At 39.8% G+C, this 25,465-nt stretch overlaps 1 protein-coding gene across 2 annotated transcripts; it reads right to left on the bottom strand.

Moving 5' to 3' along the window:
* Positions 1-1,138: 1,138 nt before the first annotated feature.
* On the bottom strand, positions 1,139-22,473 carry LOC138045159 (substance-P receptor-like). 2 transcript variants are annotated; one of them, XM_068891568.1, is made up of 6 exons: positions 22,432-22,473; positions 22,204-22,339; positions 16,681-16,763; positions 10,140-10,255; positions 6,653-6,885; positions 1,139-3,418 (listed from the first exon to the last, which is right to left on the bottom strand). In XM_068891568.1, the coding sequence occupies exons 4-6, from the start codon at positions 10,165-10,167 to the stop codon at positions 2,573-2,575; spliced, it is 1,107 nt and encodes a 368-aa protein (XP_068747669.1). In that variant the 5' UTR covers positions 10,168-10,255; positions 16,681-16,763; positions 22,204-22,339; positions 22,432-22,473; the 3' UTR covers positions 1,139-2,572. The 2 variants fall into 2 exon arrangements, with proteins under 2 accessions (XP_068747669.1, XP_068747667.1); XM_068891566.1 differs by lacking the exons at positions 22,204-22,339; positions 22,432-22,473 and having other exon boundaries at positions 16,681-17,246.
* Positions 22,474-25,465: the final 2,992 nt, after the last annotated feature.

Raw genomic sequence — 25,465 nt, 5'->3', positions numbered from 1 at the left:
GCTTAACTTTGAAGACCAAAAAAATCATGGTGTTTAAATTCGGATGGGGACAAAAAATCATTCAAATTACAATATGTAATTTTCTTGATATAAACACTTTTCCTCCGGTCACTTTACTGTAGGAGAGGAGGTGTTCTTGAACAATTAGAGGCCACTGGGATACCACTTTTTAAAGAATCTGAGATGGCAACGGGAGCTCGTGGGCCCTTGTTCCAAGCCAGCTGTCGAAAATAGAAAATAACACCAATTTACGCGGTCTTATAAACGACAACGCGTTATAAAATAAAAATAACTATGTTCTTTGCATCAGCTTTCACCATCACACAATATGGTGGCAAAGGGTTGTAGAGAAGTAGATCCTAAGGATTCTTTTATGACCTAGGATCGCAGAGCCAAAGAAACCAAAAAGACAGATTTTCTGTAGCTATAGGGCTCTTTATTGCATATATATTCAAATAGTTTTATCCACCTCAAACAGCTTATCTTTTACTTTTGATCTACTCTTACAAAAGGTACCACTTCTCTTATAGCGCGTCATCGAGCAACACAAGATATAATCATCGCATTTTATCATTTAGGAGGGAGACAAGTCGCCTTTTAAAACAGCAGCCTGTAGAGCACTTTTTGTAGAATAGTCATGATTTCATTTTAATGAACTGTAACAAGGGTTGCAGACTACCTGACCACCATAATCAGAGATCTTGTCATGTTTGATTGCTGTGAAATGGGTAACTTCGACCTCTTAACACAGTTGATTTGTGAAAGCGCTCATTTAGAGGATTTTCTATAACGCCCCGTGCATTTTCTTCGGAACCTTAAGAAAAAGCATTAGAGTCAGTGGTGATGTAATTCAGCGGGTTTCTCCATGAATAATATATCCCATGATTCTTAAGTCCACTCTAAACGAGATGGCGAATTCTGCCGGAACGTGAGTAGGATAGCAGCAGTTTCAGTGGTTTAACTGCCGCGGTGCCGGTGTCACATGGAAAAGTGATTGTATTGGTAACTTACGTTGTAGATAGCGCTTGTTTTATTTATATGATACTTCACGTATTTATTTCCTTCCGTCTTCGTTTGCTTCGCACGCCTTCCCGTATTTGTACCCCGATTCGATATTGGGAAGGAACGGCCGGGGGAATAGAAATAGAAACGACAACAAACCAGTAGTCAAGGACGAAAAGCCCAGCCAAAGCGTGACATAACTATTCCCTAGCTAAAATTCCTCAAGAAAAATGTAGCGACAGTTAGACCACTTGGCAAGTTTATGGAAAATTTGTAATTTTCTGTTTCAGTATTCTTCCTTGAGCCTTTTTTCATTTTTAAATATTGATCATTGGATAACGCAATTCTCGACTCATTGGTTCAGCCATCTTTGTTGGGGATTAACCATGATGTTCATTAAAATCGACACCCTGCTTTTGCCATAAAGCGTTACTGTGACCATTTAAAGTCAATGTACGCGTCATAAAATTAATTTTGTTACAGGAAACAAAACGACTTAAGGTGGCTGGAACCAGTTTCACTACTTTTTAGGACCTTTTTTTTAGAATGGTTGTCACTACAAAACTGTATCACGTAAAAAAAATGTTATGATACCATACCGTCTTTACTTGCTTATATCTTAAACATGAACTCGGTGACCCCCATTTTTTATTGTAAAATAGTAATATTAGCAATTTGAGATAACACTAACTGCACTACCTTAAATTATCGAAAATTTAAGGTAGCTCTGAAGTGGCTCCCAAGAATTTTTTTAACTTTGCTGATAGTTCTATCTCAATTTGCTTATTACTATTCTCAGTACTCTAAAAAAATGGGGTTCACCGAGTTCATTTTTGAAATTTAAGCAAGTAAAGACGAAATATAGGGTGTTTTTGGAGAGCTTTCATGTTGCCATAGGAAGCTATTACGTAAAAATAGTGAGCGCATTTTGTTAAGCAATAATTGGTGTTTGATGTGGTACCATAACATTGCTGTTACGTGATACAGTATAGTAGTTATAACCCATTTAATAAGAAGGTCTCTAAGAGTTGTGAAACTGGTTCCAGCCACCTTAAAAGGCCCACCTTCAACCGACAGGCTTTTCGACTGTTTTTACTATGGAAATTCGCATTGCTTATCGCAGCAATCGGATTAAATCGGAATTTCAGCTTTAGTGGAATTTTGAAAATTGTTCCACGGCACGCAATGCCTATCGGTTAAAGGTGGGCCTGTAATCGCTTTTCAACTGCGTTTGCAAGGGAGAACGATACAAAATTGCCAGTTTGGCTCAAAACTCTATCCCCGGTTCAACGAAAAAGAGATAAGATGATCAAAGTCAAATAAGCACTTTCAGTTTTTTTTTGGTCATCCATAAATGGAGGATTCCTGTCAGGAATCCCTTCAGTGCTTCCAAAACTAAAAAATATAGTAATTGTGCGTTTGTGCGCCACGTAGTTCTTTCCAATGGACTGGATTGGATTTAACGGGATTACTTTTGCTGGGTAGAATATCTGTTCAGCGTTGGAGGCAGAAAGACTTCTTTCTTTGTCCAGTGACAGGAGTTTTCATCGGAGCGTTGGTCTAGATGATCCTAACTAGAAGAGCTATGAGTGCGCATGAGTAAAGCGTCTTCACCTGACTGCGTCTGATAGACAGACTGACCTGAAGTGACGTCCTCTTTCAGGGAACGACAACAAAGTCTTCGAAGAATGTTTTTGAATTCGTGATTAAATCTCTGATTGAGAAAGATGTAGAGGCAGGGATTAATGGCGCTATTGGCATGCGAGAGAAAGTAAAAACTTGTTTCCAAGTGGTCGACTTTCAAAAGCTCTTTAAAAGTGTCCGTGTAATAGTAACCCATCAAATGTATGATATGGGTCGGCAACCAACAGAGTGCAAATGTCAAGACGACTATAATGAGCATGCGCAACACTTTACGCTTTGACGTCTGGTTTTGACGTTTCTGATGCGCCGTAGACTCACCGGGAATCTTGCGTGACCACAAGTGGCGCCCAATGCGAATATAAAGCACCGCTATAACAGCCAGTGGGATTAAATAAAGCACCACAAATGTGATCATGAAATAGACCCTCCCAATCTGGATCTGCGTTTTGCGGTTGTTGGACAAGTAAGTCCAAACCATTCTGCAAACCCATTTGTCACCTTTATCAGCAGGGACGCTGTCAAATAACACCAGATACAACGAGAAGTACAGCGAGGAAGAGATCCAAATGACACAGGTGATCAGTTTGGTGTTGCGAATAACAGGAACATGAGCAAAAGGATGAAGGATGGCGAAATAGCGATCCACCGAGATAAATACGAGCGTGATTATGGAAGCAGCTATTGATAGGACCCCGGCGAAATTGACAAACTTGCAAGTGACTGCACCAAAACCTCCTGAGAGCCAGGTCTGTCCAAGGTAGAGAAATTTTACCTACAAAGAGGATCACATATCGGTATAAATATAAGAGTAAGGATTGCACGGTTGGTTAGTGCGCGGCCTTCTTTGCGAGGGATCCCCAGTTGGATTCTTAGTAACCTCACATCTTTGCCTCGACTTCTTTCCATTCTGTATAGCTTCAGATAGCATTAAATACCCTTAAAACGGAGTACTGATGGAAAGAGGGAGGTAAAATGGACGCACTATCGGCTTCCTGGGAGAATACCCTCGCTCTAGAGGGTAAAGGAACTTCCGACGTTAAATAAGGTGTACATTTACCTCAACCTAAATGCAGAGGCATTTTTTGCATCTGACTTACTTAAACAAAGAGCTTTAAGAGGAAAAAAATTCTCAAAACTTCTCATATAACAATTGGAAAATTAAGCTGTATCTCAGTCTTAATCCAGGGACTGACAAGTACACAAAAAGGACATTTTAGGGCCGATTTAGGGCCGATTTACACGGAACGATTTTTGCATGCGACAACGGCTTACGACAGGCCCACGACATAATTTACGATTGTTGTGTTCGTCAGAAAAAATGTCGTAGCATTTTAAAACATGTTTTAAAACGCTGCGACAATCGCAAGTCATGTCGTAGGCCTGTCGTGAGCTTGACGCATGCCACAAAAATCGTACCGTGTAAATCGGCCCTTACACGGCCTGACTTCTTCGTACTTCCTAAAACATGGAACCAGCTAAAACCACCCAAAATCAGCGTGACAGTCACGCAACATCAACACAGACGGCCATGTACGCAAATATCAGACACACCGGTCGTCTTAAGGTATATTGTGGATGGTTTTGGGTCGTTTTGGCTGGTTTTGTTGGTGGTTGTAGGTGGTTTTGGGTGGGTTCATGTTTTAGTAACTACGCTGAGTTCTTCACGGAGTTAATTGATTTTCACAGTATCAATAGGGAGCTTTAGCAACGACGACAGCGACGGCAACGAGAACGTTAGCCTGCAGAACAGGCGTGATTTTTTGCGTAAACAGAAGCGAACGCGAGGCGAGCGCGAAGCGCGAGTGGCGCGCGAGGGGAGGAGCGCTAAAAAATCCGAGAACGTCAGACATTTGCATAATTGGTAGGCAAAAACAATAGCTTTTGCACGCTCTGTACGTGCTTTTTTTTAATTTTTTGTCCATTTTTTTGCAATCGTTGGCAAGACAACAACGCGAAATGACCAAATTTGAGGTTTTATGTAGAACGTCAGCTTTCGAAACGGCGACGGCAACGGCAACGAGAACGTCGCCGTTAAACGTGAATTTGCGTTATTGTAATAACTTCGCGACTATTCCAAGGATTTTAACGTGACAAAGGTGTGGCAATCCCTCAAGAACGAAATTACAATCGTGGACAAAACTCTAAAGAAAATTACCCTTCCAAGCGCTTTTAATTGTAAGCAAACAATTTGACTCCCCTCCCCCGTCTCAGTAGGGAACTAGGGAGCTTTAGCAACGACAACGGCGACGGCAACGAGAACGTCACAAATTTGCATATTTAGTGGGCAAAAACAATAGCTTTGCACGCCCTGCGCGTGCGTTTTTCATTTTTGCCGTCGTCAGCAAAGCAACAACGTGAAATTACCAAGTTTGAGGACCTGGAGATAAATTTTCATTTTTCTCCCCTCGTAACGGTTTCATTCCTGAGGGACTGAAACACCTTTGTCATATTAAAAGGCTTGGAATAGTCACGAAGTGATCGCAATAACGTGAATTTATGTTTTTACATGACGTTCTCGTTGCCGTTCCCGTCATCGTTGCTAAAGCTCCCTACTTAAGCAACGACAACGGCGACGGCAACGAGAACGTCACATATTTGCATATTAAGTGGACAAAAACAAAAGGGAGATTAAGATCTACGACGCCGACTTCGACGAAAACGTCACCTCAAAATATAACGTTGCACTATCGTAAGTTTCTCGCGGTTTGGCCATCTCGTTCGCGTCCTACAATGTGGGCGAAGTATCCTAAAAAAAAAATTAGTACGAGCGGTTTCAGAGCAAAAATAGAGAATTAAAGATTCACGTTTGAACGCTCACGTGGTCGTTTCACGTCGTTGTTGTGCAGAGAACCGCACGTTTACGTGCTAAAATGCGTGCCGCACGCGCAGCACAATCTTAAAGTCCCTAATAGCTTTGCACGCCCTGCACGTGCGTTTTTCACTTTTGTTCATTTCTTTGCCATCGTGAGCAAAACAGCATCGTGAAATAGCCAAATCTGAGGTTTTATTAAGAACCTCAGCACTTGAGGATACATATACATTTTCTCCTCTAAATGAAGCGCCGTTCCGACCAGTGTCATTCTTGAGCAACTACCACACCCTTGTCGTATTAAAAAGGTTGAAATAGTCACGAAGTAATTACAATAGCGCGAATTTATTTTTGAGATGACGTTCTCGTTGCCGTCGCCGTCGTCGTTGCTTAGTTAGGGAGCTTTAGCAACGACAACGGCGACGGCAACGAAAACGTCACAAATTTGCATATTTAGTGGGCAAAAACAATAGCTTTGCACGCCCTGCACGTGCGTTTTTCATTTTTGTCCATTTCTTTGCCGTCGTCAGCAAAGCAACAACGTGAAATTACCAAGTTTGAAGTATTATGGAGAACGTCAGCACCTGGAGATAAATATTAATTTTTCTCCCCTAAATTAAGCGCCGCTCGTAACGGTTTCATTCCTGAGGGATTGAAACACCTTTGTCATATTAAAAGGCTTGGAATAGTCGCGAAGTGATCGCAATAACGTGAATTTATGTTTTTACATGACGTTCTCGTTGCCGTTCCCGTCATCGTTGCTAAAGCTCCCTATTAAGTTCCCTAATGTTGTTTCCTGGAAATGAACACTTGTCAAATCAACATTGGATAGGGGAAAGGGGGAGAAGAAGTAACTGCTGTGGAATTCACAAGGGAGAAATAGTGAAAAAATGCTTTTTGTTAGTTTTTGTACGTTTTCTTAACGAGTTTTGTCCACGGTTGTAGTATGAACGGAGCTCAGTTTAGGGGAGAAAAAGAAAATTTATCCTCAAGCGCTGACGATATCTCTGAAACCTCAAATTTGGTCATTTCATGCTGTTGTTTTGCTGACGACGGCAAAGAAATTGACAAATCTGCAATATACGTTGCCGTCGCCGTTGTCGTTGCTAAAGCTTCCTAATATGGCTGCCGTGACATCACTTGAATGTGGTCGGGTCTCACGACCTGACCCTTGACCTTAGAACTAAAACAACTTACCTCAGACGGCATAAGGAATAACGAAACGAGCAAATCCCCAATGGCCATGTTTACTATGAGAAAGTTGAATGTGCTCTTCATCCTTTTGCGTGTAGCCACAATATAGATAATGCTTATGTTACCGAAGAAACTGAAGATAAAGGTCACCACATAAGCTAGTGTCATCCACACCGCGGTCTCGCTCCGCTGGGAAGTCAAAATGGAGACGGTTGCAACTGTGGCGTTGTCACCTCCTGTTTGAAGAAAGTATTAAAGTTTCGGGTTACATTAGCCACAGAGATAAGATCCGCCCCTTTTTTTACTCTACAGGCGGGGAACGACTTTTATAAGGGACATTAAGCAACTGACGCGGTTATGGCGACGGCGAAGCCACGGAACGAACCGTTTTAACGGCAAAAACCGACAAACGTTCTGCACACGCGGCGTCAGTTTAAAAATATATCTTGTCCATCTTCCCGAACACAAAATGAGAAATGACCAAATTTAATTGAGGGTTTGGTAACAACGTAAGCATCCAGCGGTAAATCTTCTTCATTCTAGTTTCTAATCCTTATTCAAGGCCTTAGATATTTCTCACACCGTACACAACGGGAACCAGAAGAAGACATCACAAAGTACTTGCGATAGCACAAATTTTTGAAGCAACGTGTTTACTTGCGTTGCTGTTGTCGTGCTTCGTAATTCTCGAAAATTCGATTCTTGAATCCTCGGCCGAGGATACCTAAACTTCGAGCCAGGATTCGAGCTAGGATCCGAGCCAGAATTCGAGCTAGGATCCGAGCCAGGATTCCAGCCAGGATTCGAGCTAACATGAGCTTTCTCCGCTATTTATTCTCGAATCTCTCGGTTAGGTTAGGTCTCGCATCGGTTAGGTTAGGTCTATTTAGGTTGGTTCTAGTCTAGTTAGGTCTAGTTAGGGTTAGGGTAGGTCTCGGTTAGGTTAGGTTAGGTTAGGTTAGGTCTCGGTTAGGTCTCGGTTAGGTCTCGAATCCTGGCTCGGATCCTAGCTCGGATCCTGGCTCGAATCCTGGCTCGGATCCTGGCTCGGATCCTGGCTCGGATCCTAGCTCGGATCCTGGCTCGAATCCTGGCTCGGATCCTGGCTTTATTCTTAGTTTATCTCTCCCCGGCCTCGTCCTCTTAAATTTCTTGTGAAATGTGAACCAAACAGCAGACTTTTAAGGTCTGATCAAAACGTTCGCAACATTTCAACGCAACAACTGGCAACATTGTTGGGCATAACATGTTGCGTACGTTTGGCCAACCTGTTGCGATATGTTGGATGATATTGGATCAAATTTGAAAACGGTCAATTTTTTCGTGAACATTTTGGATGTTGCATGATGTGGTACTCGTTTGGCCATGTTTCATGCAACTATGCACTAGGGCATGCGCACTTGGTCCACTTCAGTCAGGGGCATGGGGCACATAAACATCGACATGTTGCGGTAAAAAATGTTGCGTGCGTTTGGCCAGCCCGCTCAACACATGTCGCAACATCATGCAACAATGTTGCAAGAGTTGCGAGCGTTTGGCCAGGGCTTTAGACTGGCAAACTGGATTACGGGACGTGCCCTTTGCATTGGGAGAAGGCAGGAGAAAGGAGAAAGGCCTGGGGGCCGTTTCTCGAAAGTCCCGAAACTTTACGGTCCATTTTCGGGTGTCACAATTCCTTTTGTAACTCAAGAATCGAGAGCATTTAATTCGTCAAACTTCACAGTTAATTTTCTTTTTGGTGTCTTGAAAGCGTGTTAAAAGATCGGCTTTCCAAAACAAGCGGTTGGCAATTTCACATATGGCTTTTCGGGACTTTCGAGAAACGGGTCCCTGGTAATGAGTTTGTTACCGCGGTTCCGCGCGCACGCTACAAAAAATATAGAGAGAAAGAAAAGATAATAAAACGGGACACAGGATGAAAAGCCTGATTCCTTATGATTTCAATCTTGTCTACGGAAATGAATACCATACAAATTTTATATATTTTAGGGTTTCCTTTGACGAAACGAATTAAAAAGGAAGATATCAATTAATTAACGGCTACAATAGAGGACAAAGACAAAGGAAAGTGGATGATATGCAAATATTTTCACATTCATTCCAACGTGTTTCTATTGTTTTTGTCCGCACTGCCTCACTATCAAGCTGAATATTTGCAGAACACTGGGATTCATCCTGGCTGTTAGAAACAAATGAGGTATAAACGTGAGACACATACTGTTATTAATTTTATTAGTCAACCTTAATGATACATTAGCACAAAACTTCCTCTAGAGAGAAAAAAACCGATCAAAGGGAAATGACTTTAAAAAAAATTTATGAGGCCCAAAAAAGGAAACTGAAAACTTTTTTTGGGCCTCATAAAATTTTACACAGTTTAGTTTTGGAAGCAATATTTGGCGACTGCTTTGTCTATTGGATGAAGTTTATTTACCGCCTTCTATAAGAATTCTGACGATATTAAAAACGGATGGAGTTTGATCTCTCGCCAAAACGTGCACTGAAAGCCATGCGAGTTTTTTCCGGGTGCGTTATAGGTAATGAATACATCCCAAAATCAATTTGAAAAATTTGAAATAAGGCGTGTGAAATTTTTCGAAGAAAGCGGCTGCTTAAATTACATTACCGAAGAAAGTTTCAGTTTTTTCTTTTGTCTGTGAAATAGAAAGGTTAAATCCTCATTTTTGTCTCTTTGTGCCGCTGATGCATGATCTTTTATTGATGGCTTTTTACATGAAATAATTGACACAGTAACCTCATAAGCCTTGAATTGCGCAAAAGCTGTCACTTTTGCGTAGGCCTAATAACTATTCTGTTGACACGTTTGAATTTCGGCGAGGAAAAAGAAACAGGAAAAACTATATAAAATTCTACGGATCAAGATAACTACGCTCTGATTTAGTCACAACTTTCTTTTTGAGGGAAGTTTATTGAATTTGTCATTTTTTGTTCGTTTTGTGTTTTTCCTTTATACAGCGCGACAATGCAAAACTGAAATTCAATCTCAACTCGACAAATTTGTGTATAAATTGTTGTTGACATGACCGAGTTTAATTAAAAATTTAAATATAGTACTTAATATTTGAAACAATAACGCATATTGAGCGACAAGTCAAAGAAACAGCAGTCTGTTACAAATTAAACTTAAATATTAGAGGAAGTCCTGGGCGGAGAAAAAAAATACAAAATAATTTAAAAATTAAGATTAAAATCCTGTGTGTGATTTTACAATCTTGAGGTTTTGTCCTCTCAGATCGATAAAGACGGAATCAGTTTTGCTCAATAAAACCAAATGGTTGTAGTGATGGAGCTGTACCCGAATGGCTTCTGCTGTTGCTTGGCCCGGCGAGACGATTTAATTTTCCAAGGTCTTTTTGAAAAGTGTAATTGTTGCAGAACATTAATTAAAAAGCGGGAAGAAAAATAGAAAAATGAATTTTTCACTGAGGCCAAGAGATGTGATTATGTTGCAATCAAAAAGGTAACTTACCTTCGATAGATGCATTATTTATCGCCATATTCTGACCAATGTTGCCCTCCTAATACTACTCAAATTGGTCACAAAGCGTCTACGGTTTATATCTTTGGCCTCTGGCAAGTTTTAGTCTGAGAGATGGAAAGAAAAGATGTGATATTAACAGGGTAATGAACGACATAAGACGCAGCCAGCAGATATAACAGGAAAGTTTGGCTTTGGTGGACAATCGATCTTGTGCCTTTCACAATCATTAATGATTTCGCCGGCTGAACTAACGAACTATCCGAGAGGCCAAGATAAATGTCCCCGTTTGTAAACAACCCTGTCACATTTGAGATACCTGCCACAGCCAATGGCTTCTTTCCCACCAATAGGGTCTCCAGACAACACGAATTTATTTAAACCTTGATAGTTTTTCTTCAATCTTAGAGGACAGTACTGTGATCTCATTTGGGGTTATGATAAAAGATGGGTCATTAGCGACCAGACAAATCAAAGAAATCAAAGACTTTATAAAAGTGGGAAAATGACTGGCAGAAAGTCTAATGAAGGGAAACCAGTAAAACTAATCAAAGTGGGCTGAAATAATATTTTTTTCGAATTAAACTTGTCGCCAAACCTGTAACAACTTAACTGAACTGTGACAAACCTTATAACAAAGTAAGCTACGTCTACTTCCGAAAATTTTAAATTACTACAAAATGAAAAAAAAATCAAAATCGGTTATATACGTATATAGATATAGATATAGATATTTGGTAGTCATTTCGAATTACGATGTTATTTTCTGTCAATACACGACAAAATTCAAAACAGGCGGTCACAAGACAAGCACAGGTTACACGAAGAATAATTTCTTGAGTAAAAAGGGACACGATTCCATGAAATGTTTCAAAATTACAAAAAGGGAAAACACAAAAAATGTCTGTCTACAACAAAGATACTTGACTGGCACAGGTCTCTGGTCGGACAAATACTCAGGGTTTTACAATCATGAAACGAGGAGAGAAAACTGCCTTTCCTTGTCGTCTCGCAGAAGAAACATATACCGTACTTTCTGTGACTCACCACACGAGTTCAGTGATTCATTAAGGCGATAAATAATACTGATATATCAGTAAACAAACTACTCATAGTCTTCGATTTCTTTTAATGATCTTTTCTCTATCCGACAAGCACACTGAAAGATTTCGCGGTAACTGGTTATTCGGTGTAGCAGTATTTCAGGAGCAATTCTGTTCTGATGTACTAAAATAATAAATATTTTACATTTAACGAAATGGGGCTCGTACAAAAAGACGATTTGATACTGTATGCATGTTGTAAGATTTATCTGATCAGAAAAGACGGTGTGAATAAGCCGAGAAGCGGTCCATGAGATGGATTAACTGAACATTAAAAGACAATTTTAGGGAGATAAAACAATAGTCGATGCTTAATGATCAAAACTCATTTATTGGTCAGGGGGAGGCACCCTGAACGTTTCCTTTTTAAAAGCCATAATGTAGTTACCGAAGGCGAAGTGTATATCTCCGAATGCTAATCGGTCTAATCGCGACACGACATTCTCTGAGCGTGAGGAAAATGATCGTCTTACAGTAATGATACAGGTGATAAGAAAATAAACAGCGTTATTTCGTTTCACTTGTTTCCTCAATTATCAATGATACGCAGGGCAGCCATTTTGAAAATCAATCTTTGTTTTATTATCAAAAACGACAGATCACTTCAAAAAGGGAAGGAAAGGAAAGGAACTTTATCTAAGTGCCTAGTCGTTCTATTGTAGCGCTGGAGCACTAATTGGGGACACTTTAAACTGAAATCAGAAATTAACGCAAATTAAGTCAAATGTTGGTTAATGAGGAAAAAATATCACGTATTTTCGACCACTGTGTCAGGGCGCGGTCATTTTCATAATCACCTGAGGTTCTTCTCTGGATAAAAACCTCTCTCCCCAAACCCTTAAAACACTTTCCTGACTTGAGTCACCTTGCGACAAAGCTAGAAAATAACATTTAATGTCGGAGCATGAGCTTTTCACGCTTTTCTCGCGTCCTAGATCTTCGGACTAAATTTCGTTGTAACGTTAGCAAGGAGATATTGTAAGATTGCAACAGGCTTCTGAGACAGGCGATAAAAATAGGGAAAAATAACTTGAGGTCCAATTTGGACTCAACTCTATAAACTCTTAGACAAATAGGGATCATCCGGTCCTGAGTGGGAAGCGAGCAGGTAGTTTTATTTTAAGTTTTAAGACGGTCGAATATAAAGCAAATTAAATATGAAGTTGTAAAATTAAAAGCTTGGTCTGCAGGCAGTTAAACAGGGTTTGTCCAATGTAATGAATTATAGCAGACGAGAGCGGAACTGAGGACCAGAGGAAAGCCTTGCGGTTAGCCAGAATTTCCTTCCATGGCAGTACTTCTAAAATATACGGCTCTAGCTGACTTATTTTTAACATTTCATTCACCACACCTGCAGAGTTAGAAAGTTAATTAATACTCGCAACTGAAAATGTCTAAAACTCAGGACTGTTGGGAGAAAAACAGATATGATTCGACTGTCTAGTCTGTAATACAAAACAAAACAAAAGTAACTTATCAAACATAAGCGTACCTAGTTTAAAACGATGCCAATTAAACTAACACAAACAAAACTATGATTTGTTGTCGACAACATACCACAAAAATAACCTCTGTACACTCTGGGATATCTAAACTTTGCAGCAGAGGTACCTCTTACAGCTTGCGCCTCTGACTAATCACTGGTGAAAAATCGCACTTTGAGTAGAGCTTCGTGAAGTAGTGTAAATTCACTTGGGATTCAACCCAATACGAAGTCAAGGGTCGCTCAAAAATAATGCCTTTGTGAAGAATGGGTCGTGGATAAGTCGCTAGGAGATTACATACGTCAGCTATGTGTCAGTAAGGGCTACCGGCTGGGTTCTTGTATTTTTCTCAATTTCCCACCATCGAAGAAGGCTTCAAAAGTCTGCCATAAAATCTGAGAGAGAAAATTCTTTCCCCGCCCTACACGCGATCACGAAAGCAATCACTCGAGATCACAGGTGAGAGAATATTTGTCCGGTAATTTGCACAATCTCGCATTAACCTTATTTAACCCGATCCGGCCTTAAAAACTGAGAACATTTGAAGAGGGTTATGGATGTTTCTGGAGTGGTGTGTGGATTAACAGATAACATCTCTAATAAATTGCGAGACCTTGAAAAACAGAAAACACCAGCAAATTCGGATAATTTTTCAAATCAATGACGTCGATGATGAGTGAAATTCTCGTATTGTAAGTCTTCTTAAAAGCTATAATGTAGTTACCGAAGGCGAAGTGTATATCTCCGAATGCTAATCGGTCTAATCGCGACACAACATTCTCTGAGCGTTAGGAAAATGATCGTCTTACAGTAATGACACAGGTGATTAGAAGATAAACAGCGTTATTTTGTTTCACGTGTTTAGTTTAAATAAAATCTCAAAGGTAGAAATACAGAAATCACGCGGAAAGGTTAGCATTTATTTGCTTGTCCAATTCAATTGCCTTTCAAGAGTGTGCAGAGGTATACGGGAAAGTGGCTTCCGTGACTTACGAACTCTCTGTTTGTCGCGTGCTGGTCAAAGAAGAACAACAGGCAGGTTCACACTAGGGATATAACAATGCTTTTAATATGTCAGAGTTTTACTTTGAATGTGAATGGGTCATTTATTTTAGTTTAAGTACCTTACTTTAGAAACGAGGTATCTTCACAGATGCCGAAGTATGATGCCAAGTCTTGTTCTATCACCCTTGAATGCGTACTTGAGAAGATCAAAAGACGAAAAGGCGGTGAGACATCAAATGAAGTCGGCTAACTTGAGTTTCTGTCTCACTTATGGCCTACTTGGACCCAAGTATGAACTCGCTTTAACATGGGCTAAAATGTTCCGGTGTCGGAAACCGATGACGCGGCATTTTTAGGCGTAGCCTCTCTAGTCTTGCGTACGACAGTGACCTTACTTTTGTCGCAATATTGCGGGTTACTGCTGAAACCGCATTATTTCCATAATGACAAAATAAACCGATTTAATCATCTGTGTTAACGTAACTAGTTCATCATAAGGCAGCCAGAATGGAGTCTGTCAACTCAATTTTCTAGGAAGAATGAGAGTGTTTATTTCATTAACGTGCATCGTCAATAAGATAAATTAGTGTTTACGCAACGAGGACGGAAGCAGTCATTTGAAAAATAAGCAATTTTGCACCATCGTTACTATGGATGCGTGCCATTATTCCATCTTGTTCGTGTTGTGCGATATCAGGGAGCTTGAGCATGCGCGTTATTGAGACGCGGACGGTAACCGGAAGAAAACATTGTTAAAAGGGAAAACATCTCATTTCCGGTTGCCGTCCGCGTCTCCGCGTGCTTAAACTCCCTAATAACGCCGCCGTACCTCATCCGCAACTGGATTCGGATCGTGATCAAGTCAGTGATGAAGAAAGCGAAAGGTTGCCTTTTGGTTGCTCTCATTTACCTCAAAACTATAAATGACGTGATTTCTCGCTATCCTTTTGAAAAGACGGGAAAGAGGAGCAAAAAAAAATTTGAAGCACCGTCGATGTTCTTACTCGTCAAAGCTAGCATTTCGTGATGACAAAACACTCGTCCGTGCTTAATTGCGCCAATTTGTAATAAAAATCTTTGGAAGAGGTCACGACTGCCTTAATCAAGTCTAGGCATCTTTAGAGGTCATTAAACATAGTTACAAGTTCAGGGATTTGCGCCTGTGAAAATAAGGGCTGCGATCATAATATAAGCAATTGAATTGTCAATCGCGGATTCATCGAAACTCCCATGGGCCTAATAAAAGACACAGTTTAACCATGGCTCTAGCAATCGTAAATTAAAATGTTTACCTTGTTCAAAATTATCTTGACGAATCTGTTAATTACACTTGACGAAACTTGCTGTTAAGTGCGATAAGCAGCTGTTAATCTTAAAGTGAGTTGAATGTTCCTGTAGATCTGACAGAAATGCGCCGTAAGTTCCATTTCGTGGGCAAGAGTGTAGTGCACATTTAAAAAATTAAACGATTTGAGCTTTTTCACTGGCAAAATTGAATAAACAAAACAGCCCACTGAAGTCGGTCACAGCCCTGAATCATTTCATAACAAAACACTGTAAAGGCAAAGATAGGAATGCAAGCCCGGGAATGCAAGACTGCGAGATTGATGGTCGTTGAAAAAGCGTGGTTTGCAGTTCAACGAATGATTTGTGGTTCTACGATACAATTTGTTATCGTGTGTTGTGACAAAGGCAATGTGGGGATGAACTACTCGCTGGCATATAATTCACATGCTAGTAGTTGAACTATAGAAAGCTCAACAATAAAAAAACAGCCTGTGTAGTCACCCTATTAGGGCTTGCCGTTACGCTAATACTGACTGATAGCTAAATCGAGGACATCGCATCCTCATAAGAGGAGAATGTTTGCCCTCCCGCACTCCGTGGTTATGATCTTGATGGATACCGCCAAATTGACTGGGAAAAATAAATGCAAAATCGTGTACGGTCTGCTCAGTCTTATTTTTCGCTACGCAATTTCACATGTCGTGGCTTCCACCTAGAAGTTGATTCAACCTTAAATGTTATGAAAAATTAAGACCTTGCCCTTAAAAGATATTTACCACAAGACCTTTTTAATCTACTTTTGTTATTCAGTTCTTATCTTAACTAGAAAACTATTTAAGATGTATTTTCTGGAATGTGAAAAGTCATAAAGCACGATATCTGCAAAAACGCACAGTCTACACTGAACTTATTTCTCATATAGAAAGCTGAATTATTTCGTCGCAAAAGGTGGCCGAGTGAAACAGAACCGGTGGGATAGGGTGGTTCAACTGGTTCTAAGGCCCAGTTCAGACGTCGTGCTTCTGCCGTGTCGAACTAAATTCAGGAATTAAGTTCGACAAAAGCACGGCAGAAGCACGGCGTCTGAATCAAACTTTTGAATTAAGTTCGGCAAGCAATTAAGTTCGACAAGCTCTGCCGTGCTACACGACTTTGGCACGGCATTGATTCAAACGTCGTGCTTGTGTCGCGCCAAACAAAATTCATAAATTATATTAATGTATTTGGCGAGATTGAGTTCCCACGGGGAGTTAGGAGAAGAATTGTTACGAGGCATCAGTAAAGCCTGAATTTGGTTCGACTTTGGCACGGCGTCTGAATCAGAGTTGTTTCCCTACCGTGCTACAGTCGAACCAAATTGCAATTAAGTTCGGCACGGCAGAAGCACGACGTCTGAACTGGGCCTAAGATCTTTAAACCATATATGCAATTGGTTTACAAAATTAACCTTAACATGTTTTCAGCCATTTGATTACTTTCACCTCTCACCTGAATATCTCTCATTAGTTTTTAACGTAAAGGAAAGTCAGTTAATTTTAAAAACTTGATTAGCTAGGCATTCGTAATTAACTACACATACAGTTTTCGCACAACTTAATGCAACATAGCCAAACTGGCATAATAATGGTCAACGTAAGAAATTCAGAAACTTACTTTGTTGGACAGAAGAGATCCTGGTAGAAAAAGACGATGCCTTTTTTCGACGGCTTTTGAGTGCTGCTCCGAGCGTGTCCGTTCTATGTAAGGAAGAGATAGAGGTTAGAACGCGGGTCACAGCTTTCGTAAGAAGATACCATACACCGTCAAAGGGACTCGCTTGGTAACCACATAAACAATGTTAATACGACAGAAATCGCATTATTGAATTTGTTCCTTCTGACAGAATCCTGCCACTTTAAATCAACAGCATTCCAAAGAAAAGTGCTCTGTGTCCTTGGAATTTTGACTGTTGACTTTAAAAGTTGTCTAATCAGTGAGAAATGTCGAAAACCCTTAGGGGAGGGAATAAAACAAACTCCTAGTCCTCATTTATTTTTAACTGCCCGTTGCGCCAATTTGATAGTCTGCGGATTATTTGACTTCAACTTGAGCTGATAACATCACATCAATTGCTTCGGACATGAGAGATAACTACGATCCCGATTCGCCACTTATAATGCCAATATTTCATCTCTTATTAATTACAGACGGTCGAAATCTCGCTAAGAAAGAATGTTCCCCAAAATAACTCATTGTTAACTCGTGCCCAAGATTTCCTGAGCGGACACTGATTAGATTCATAGTTTCAATTTATCACGGACTTGATTATTAATTTTTTTTGGCGTAAGCGAAAAAGTAAAGGCCTCATAGATAGTGGATTCCTTTCAGGAAATCCTGGACCCTTCCGATAAAAGCCAAACCAATGAACATAAAGAAGATGGCGTATGATCACGTCTTACTCAAATTGTAAGCGTGAGAACATTCAAAACTTGTATTTGCTAGAAAAAAATACTCAGAGAAAAAGCTTGGTAAACTGTTTTACTAGCAAAGTAAACCAAGCTTAACAAGTATTCGTTAAAGAGTAATCCTAATTGCACATTGAACAAAGGTGTTAACTGAAAGAGTTAAACACTGAAGATTTGAAAGGGTATTGACAATGTGCCGCCGCTAGTTGATCAAATAGCTAGCCATTTTAATGCTTGATTGCTGGGGTCGCTATTAAAATTTTACCCATTTTAGTTTCATCTTTTAATTTGTGAATAATTTCTTCTCCTCGGAAGTTCTTACTAGAATGCCGTATCGAGAGCAGGCTAAAGATATAAATTTAACTTCTGACACTCAGTTATCAGAATACCATCCCGAATCCGGCAATTTAATTTAATTACATGCTGTTCACGCAATGAGTGATGGTTCGTAATTGTAACTGAGAAATCTTTTTAAAATTATCAAGGAAACACTGACTGGTTCATGTCATATCGAGCATTTATGGAGAGCAACTCGCGTCTTTTAAGACAGCACTTTAAAAGGTGCTTTCCAAATGTACTATATACATCATACCCGGATATACAAAATAGACGAATTGTCTGATGACACATTCCCAGTGAAAGATTGGTTACATCATTTGCGTTGTCTACGCGCCAGTCATTTGTGTCGTTTAGGAACATGACGCAAGTTTCATTCAACATACGTAAACTGACTCGGTTGCGTTTTGTTCATTAGTACATTTTGTTAGGACAGAAGACAGTGACTAACAAATTAACGCGTTTGCGATTGAGCTTGCGCGCATACTCATGGAACGGTGCGTCAAATTGCGTCCGGTACGAGTAAACCATTTACTACCCAAGTCCTGAAATTATATGAAGTTCGAATTTGGAAAGGCTGATCGAGAGACGAAACCAGGTGTCAAAACTAACGAAACCAAAGAGAGAATTAACATCACATTTAGACCCGTTTACGTGAAATGGCAAACGGTAAGCTGCTGCTTACCTTGAGAGCATGAACATTCTATTACCTACTTCTTATTTTTTTTGAGACGTTGCTCTATACGAGTAGGTAAAAGGCGAAGAATCAACTGGCGTTCTTGACAAGCACCAGATTTTTCATACTAATTTCACGTTGTTTCCTAGGATAGGATGACACGGTACTACACCTATAAACTCAAGCGCAGGGCGTACAAAAGTATGATTTTTGTTAGAGTTTAGGTTGGTTTCTCTTCCACACAAATAACGTACGTTTATGTCACAAATATATTTGCCCTTTTGGATGGATAACAAATGAGCCAGCAATTGGATCATGACTAAAACACCACACGAGTACATACGGGTAACATACGAGTAACATACGAGTAACATACTGAACATACGGATACATACGAATACATACGACTAACATACGACTAACATACGAGTAACATACGGATACATACGAGTAACATACGGATACATACGAATACATACGAGTAATACGAATGTTTTTCTCATAAAGGAAGCTCTAATTATAGGCCTTGCAGGCATTTTTCACGTCAGCAAACAAGTACCCGGCTCAGTTTGAGGGGGGAGGGAGGGGGTGTTGATCAACCCCCCAAGGCTTTCGTTAAATTTAGTCACAGTAAAATAAATTCACATGGAGTGCAAAACCCTTAGCTTGCGCTACAAGATGACAATATATTTTGGATGTCGCTTATGTCGTGTGACGTCATCAGATCCGCCATCTTGATTTCACTATTTCAGCTTAAGTTGCCTATGATAAATCAGTGCAAAAAATCAGTGCAAAATCAAGCCAGAAAGCTTAAATGGGGTAAAAGATTATGACAGACCTGCTCTGACTTCCTTACGTGTCTTAAATGTAAACTGGCCTGACAGTCATAATCATCTACGAGAGCAACATCCAAAATATACTGTCATCTTGTTGCGCAAGCTAAAGGCGGCGAAATACGAGATACAAAAACCCTAAACTTGGCGCGCAACATTATTTCGTTGCAAGTTTGGGTCGATTTCTCCCGTTTTTCACCTTGCATGATCAACTTGTCGCGCAACAAAAACATTTGTTGCGGGTTGAAGAAAGTTATTGCGAAAAGTAGAGCGCAGATCTACTCTGAGCAACAAATTTTGGCTTTGTTGCTCGTTTTTCATCAAGCTCACAACTTGTCGCGCAACAAATGTGCTCTTGTACTAGGAAATCAACCACTCAGCGCCCTGCATTTCTTCAACCCGCAACAAATGTTTTTCTTGCGGGTCAAGTTGATCACGCAAAGTGAAAAACGCGAAACATCGACCAGAACTTGCAACGAAACAATGTTGCGCCACAAGTTGAGGGTTTTTGTATCTCGTCTTTCGCCGCCTTAAGGGTTTTGCACTCCATGTGAATTTATTTTGCTGTGACTAAATTTAACGAAAGCCTTGGAGGGTCTATCAACACCACCCCCCCTTCCTCAAACTGAGCCGGGTACGTGTTTGCTGACGTGAAAAATGCTTGCAAGGCTTATAATTAGAGCTTCCTTTATGAGAAAAACATTCGTATTACTCGTATGTATTCGTATGTATCCGTATGTTGATCGTATGTATCCGTATGTTACTCGTATGTTACTCGTATGTCAGTCGTATGTCAGTCGTATGTATTCGTATGTATCCGTATGTTCCGTATGTTACTCGTATGTTACTCGTATGTTACTCGTATGTTACCCGTATGTACTCGTGTGGTGTTTTAGTCATGATCCAGCAATTGTTATTTGTCCCGTAAAACTTGGCGTGTCTGCTTGTATTTGTCATATGATATTTGGGCAAGTTTTCTCATCCACACAATCAAATAAAAATTGTGACATAAAAATAGCTCGTACACGGAGACGGGACTTTAGGGTTTGATAGCATAAAAATGGTGTTAGTGACTTGCCATACGATCACCAGTATTAAAAGAGCCTTTTCTGTCTTAGAAAAACCCCAAACCTCGAAACTTAATCCGCATGCTCACAGCTGAAACTGGCAATCTAATCATTTCACGTTGAGCGCAAACTATTGCCACACTAATTGCGGTAATTTAAAAAACCTGTCGAAGAGATTCGTATCAGTAAAAAAGCAAGAGATTACATTAAGAGGAAGAATGCTGGAAGACAAATAGATAGTATCAATGGTGTCGATAAAATTGAGATACTTTTTTCGAATGTACTCGTTCGTTATATCAGATAAATCGATGGTCACTGAGTCGAATTGGACCCAGCGAATCATGAAAGCACATAAAGAATGTCAGTGCTAAAAAAGATACTATTCTTGGAAGTAGCTTTCTAAAGAAACTCAACCAAATTGTCCTGAAAACAGGCAACAACGAAGATGAAAAAAACACATTACATCTGGTCAAGAATGGTTTTTTGTGAGTCAATTATCTGAAACACCAAATTCAAACGCCAAAAAACAATTTGGCTGCAAGCGAATATAATTAGTATTTTTATATTAAAAGCTTTTAGTAGAAATACAATTATTCAACAATATTTGTTTGCCCTGGCTGAGTGGTCAAACTCGACGAAGCAAAAAGCTCGCAAAATAAAAGAAACTCTTTCACGGAATGAAAGAAAGGGATGAATCGATAAATTTTCAGTTCGACTGATCAGTCGGGAACCAAGATATGGTATCAAAATTTATTTTTGTCTATCTCCAGCTATTACTGTCACACTGAGACAATGACCATTCACCTCCACAGACTTTATTTATTTACTTTGTTCCATTAGACTAAAGATGAAATCTATCCATATTCTAGAACTCCCAACAGAGTTTATTTTAATGCAGAAACCTTCACTAAGAAAATGGCCTATTTCATTACCACATTTTATTGCCTCTGTATAAAATTTCATGGGGAAGTAAGCATTGAAAAAACAAACGTCATTCGTGCACCTTTAAAACGCAAAGTGTTTTCTATTTTGGTTTATTAAAAATATCTTCGGGCCCTGAGCTACGCGCAAGTGTTTTTTTTTTCGGTTCGCTTCATAAGGAAAACGATTGGAAATCAAACTTCGTTCTAATCTCAATTTAATAGTTATGTTTTCTTGTTAATTTTTGGCATTAAATTTTCACAATTAATGTTTTCTTCTAGAACACCTGCACAAAATTCGTAAAACTGAGATCACAACCGCGGCAATATCACTTTCTAGTGAAATTTTTGGACGTATTAATATATTCGTTGGTTATGTAGTCGTTCTTAGACTTCATCATGCACAGATTTCTATCGAGCGTGGTATTGAAACAAAAATCACACAACTTGACTGATTTCTGCAAAAATGGGAAGAACAATGCGCAAACCAAAATCTCTCAAATTTTCATAAGGCATGCATCTGCTACTAACGTTTGGTTCCACTGGGAAAGATTTCTAATATTAAGTCTTGGTTTCGGATAAGAAGCCAACGGAAAGATTTCCGAGGTATATGCACAGTGCTTTGGAGAATTACATATCTGTACATTCGATAACATTTTAAAAGGGTTGAACTGAAGAAAAAGGAAGTAACCTTGGCGGGCTTTACTTTGTGCTCAGAAATGTCTTTGTTTGCTTCTGTCAGGTGCTCCAGACGTTAAAATCATGAGATCCTGCCCTTACATGGCACTCTTAAAAATCCATTTTATGGCAAAAGGTTCGATTAAAATGCGTCAAATTTGGGATGCTCGAGCTCGAGCTTGACAAAACTAACACCTTTAGTCTGCTGATCATTTCACTTACCTAAAACTTGATGTTTTTTTTAGAAGTCAGACTTGATTGTTCAAATCATAGATTGTTAGCAGCCAAGTTGTCAGGGTTAACAGTGAGGCCACTCTGTCTGCGCTACTCTCCTCAAATAGCACTGCAAAACCATTAGCTGAAAGAGGAACAGACGCCTGTCAAAATAAGTTGAGAAATTGACGATGCACAAATTCGACACACTTGAATTCACACCCAAACTTTTAGTACCACAGGGTATGCCGTGAGAGTTTATAAATGTTCTATCGTGAACGAGCCAACCAGATATTTTGATTTGAGTATTCAGTGAGTTTATTGGGTGCTTGGATGCCTATGTTTTGAAATGTCACAGTGAATCAGTTAAGGAAATAAAAACACACGAATAATTTTACATCATTTGTTTACTGATTGTTAATGGTCTGCAGAATGTTGAACAATTCAGTTATGAATTAAAAGGCGTAAAGGCGAAATTGATTGATTTAACTGGTGGGACTGAATAAAAGAAAGAGTTTTACCAGAAAGGACTTCAGAACATGGCGAAAGTTTTCTCGGGTTTGAATAGGACTGATATGCATGCATGATCTTTGTTCAAGATCACTACTTTCATCTTACGTCTTAATTAAGCTTGTTTGCATTCTACTCTATCTCGTGAATGCTGACACAAACTCTGTATCACAGTCAGGGATTATCACAGGAACTATTAACAATCCGCCGGTTGGTGCCCTATTTCTAGGAGGTGCGCTTCTGTCTCTGATACTTTTCACAGCAAAGGTAACAATAATTATAACTAAAATAATAACATTTATTTGTGTAAAATTACTTAAAACTGAAGCACTAATTTGATGCACTGCAAATCAATTTAAATGACGGTTTTTGAGGAAAGAGGGAAACTAAACAATCCGGAGAAAATCCTCTTATGGCCGAGTCGAGAAACCGCGACGAAGTCAAGTACAGGCATCAGACATCGGTTGTTCAAAAGGTGGATAACGCTATCCACCAGATAAATCACTATCCAGATATTAGCAAAACCAATTGAGGTTATCCAGTGGATAGTGCTATCCACCCTTCGAGTTACTGGGGCCAGTTTTTTAATGTGTGGAAGGCATCATTTTGTATCACTTCCAAATGGGACACTCAGTTAGTTTTTTACCCTCTGAGAGAAGCGAGAATAATAATGCGGCGTATTATAGAGAGCAACTACAGCAGTGGCAAGCGACGTCTGAAGAACGGGAAAAGAGTGGAGACTTGATCCTGTGACCTTGCGATTGCTCTACACTACTTTACCAACTGACTGCTGGTTAGTCGCGAGTTCGTACTTTGTCCCTGACGAAGCAAATGAATGGCGCGTGTTGTTCAAGCCTGCAGGCTTTCATTGCTTTATGCTTGTTCGCTCTCTTAATTGCGATGAATATTCTCGCTTAGAGTCGTCAAAAGCCGCAGTTCCAAATAAATGAATTCCTTATTTTTCCAATATCATTCAATTGATTTTGTTGGCGTTTATTCGATGGACAGTGATTTATTCGATGGGACACCGTAGAACGTCATTAACCTCCGTGACCAGGAACTGAACCCGGGTCACATTCGAGGTGGTAAAAGGGCGAGTTATTCGCCTCTGCACCAAAAAAAAAAGTTTGACAGATTTCACGGGAATATCTGTCTTTAGTTAAAACCTAGTGACCCATTTCTACAAATTTGCAACCATTGCTGTTTTTCTATTACAACGTACCTTTTTCATGCCATTGCAGAGTTACCATGTGGTCCAACTTGTAACTTAGCCAAAGCCGTTCGGTTAATTTTTAGACCTTTGTTGGGCTTAATTACAAATAAACTTACCCACATTGCGAGATTAGAAGTATGAATCCGCGAGGTCTTATGCTAATCAGCAATTTGAACTCTTAAATTAATTAAATCGGTATGATTCGTTAAGCTTTGTTTACATAATAACTGTGCAGCTTTTGTTGTCCCAAAGTCTATCAATCAACAGATCACGTTCAAGAAGTGCGGAACGCCAGGGTTACCAACCATCCTATCAAAAGATTTTTCCGTAAACTATTGTTTTCATCGTCTTGGGAATTGTTTTTTGAAAGAACCTGGATTGCGAAACGAATACTACCACCTTTGTCTCCTCAAAGTACCGCCGTTTCCTTAAATTGCCGCCAAGTAAATCTTTTTAATCCTCAAACCAATCACAGGTCGTTTCTTGATCTTGGTCTCAAGTACTTAAGAATCCTCTGGTTCTCAAAAGGTACTTGAAACTCTTGCTACCCGCAACACAGACCTCAAGTACGCTCTTGTATAATCTCCCACTTGCATAATCTTCATCTTTCACTCAGGAAACAAAAAGCCGACAAGTCAACAAGTCTTGTACAAAAAAGGCACATGTTCTTCGTTTGTCATCAGTTTAGTCCAAACTTTGAAGTTTCAAGGTGAGAAGTTATGAGCAAAGAAGTATATTTTTCGTCAATGGGAGACGAAGGCTTTGACTCAAGCTTCGATTACTTTGCCCTCATCGGGTAAGAACATTTTACCAATGCCAGAGTCAAAGCTGTCGTAAATAAATATGATTTACCCTGAGAATAAACGCACGTTTTCCGTTGACGCGCCCATGCAAGAGAAGTGGCTTTAACGTCGAAGGATTTCGTTTCGCTTTGTTTCCAACGGAGATCGAGCAGGCTGGACGCATCACTCCCTGATATGTTTTGAAGAAACAAACCTTCTCCATGAAACAAGCCGGATTTTTTTTCAGTTATAGCTCCGTTATTCCCTTGCGGCTAAGAAGCGCAGACAAACTCATGACAGCAACTAGTAGCATAGAAAGGCAGCTGATACTTATACATACACACACACACACTGAGTTCTAGAGATTCATAAGTAAGCCTTGATTACTGCTGAACACTTCTTTGGGCATTAAAACAAGCTTTACACAGGCAAAACGAGCAAAACCTCTAACCTTTAAACTCTTCCACTGAATGTGAAAGCATCATCAACTGTGCGATTTGCGGAAAGACTCGTATGATTTTCACACCAAAGTGCGCATGCCTTGAATCGCTTCTCGCCAGTGTTCTCCTTTAACCCGACAATTACTGGATTGTCAGCCTCGGCAATTTTAAACGGAAATAATTTGGCAATGGAAATGTCTAACGGTTTATGAATCTTACCCAATATGATCAAACATGATAAAACATGTTCAAACAGCACACAACAAAGTGGCCACACGGAAAAATGTGTTTGGCTACCTTACAATATCTTCGTGTTTTATTGCAAA

This window comes from Montipora capricornis, chromosome 4 (assembly GCF_036669925.1).
Source record: "Montipora capricornis isolate CH-2021 chromosome 4, ASM3666992v2, whole genome shotgun sequence".
NCBI lineage: Eukaryota > Metazoa > Cnidaria > Anthozoa > Scleractinia > Acroporidae > Montipora > Montipora capricornis.
Note: the sequence above shows the minus strand (reverse complement) of the source record. Positions and strands in the feature narration are given on the sequence as shown.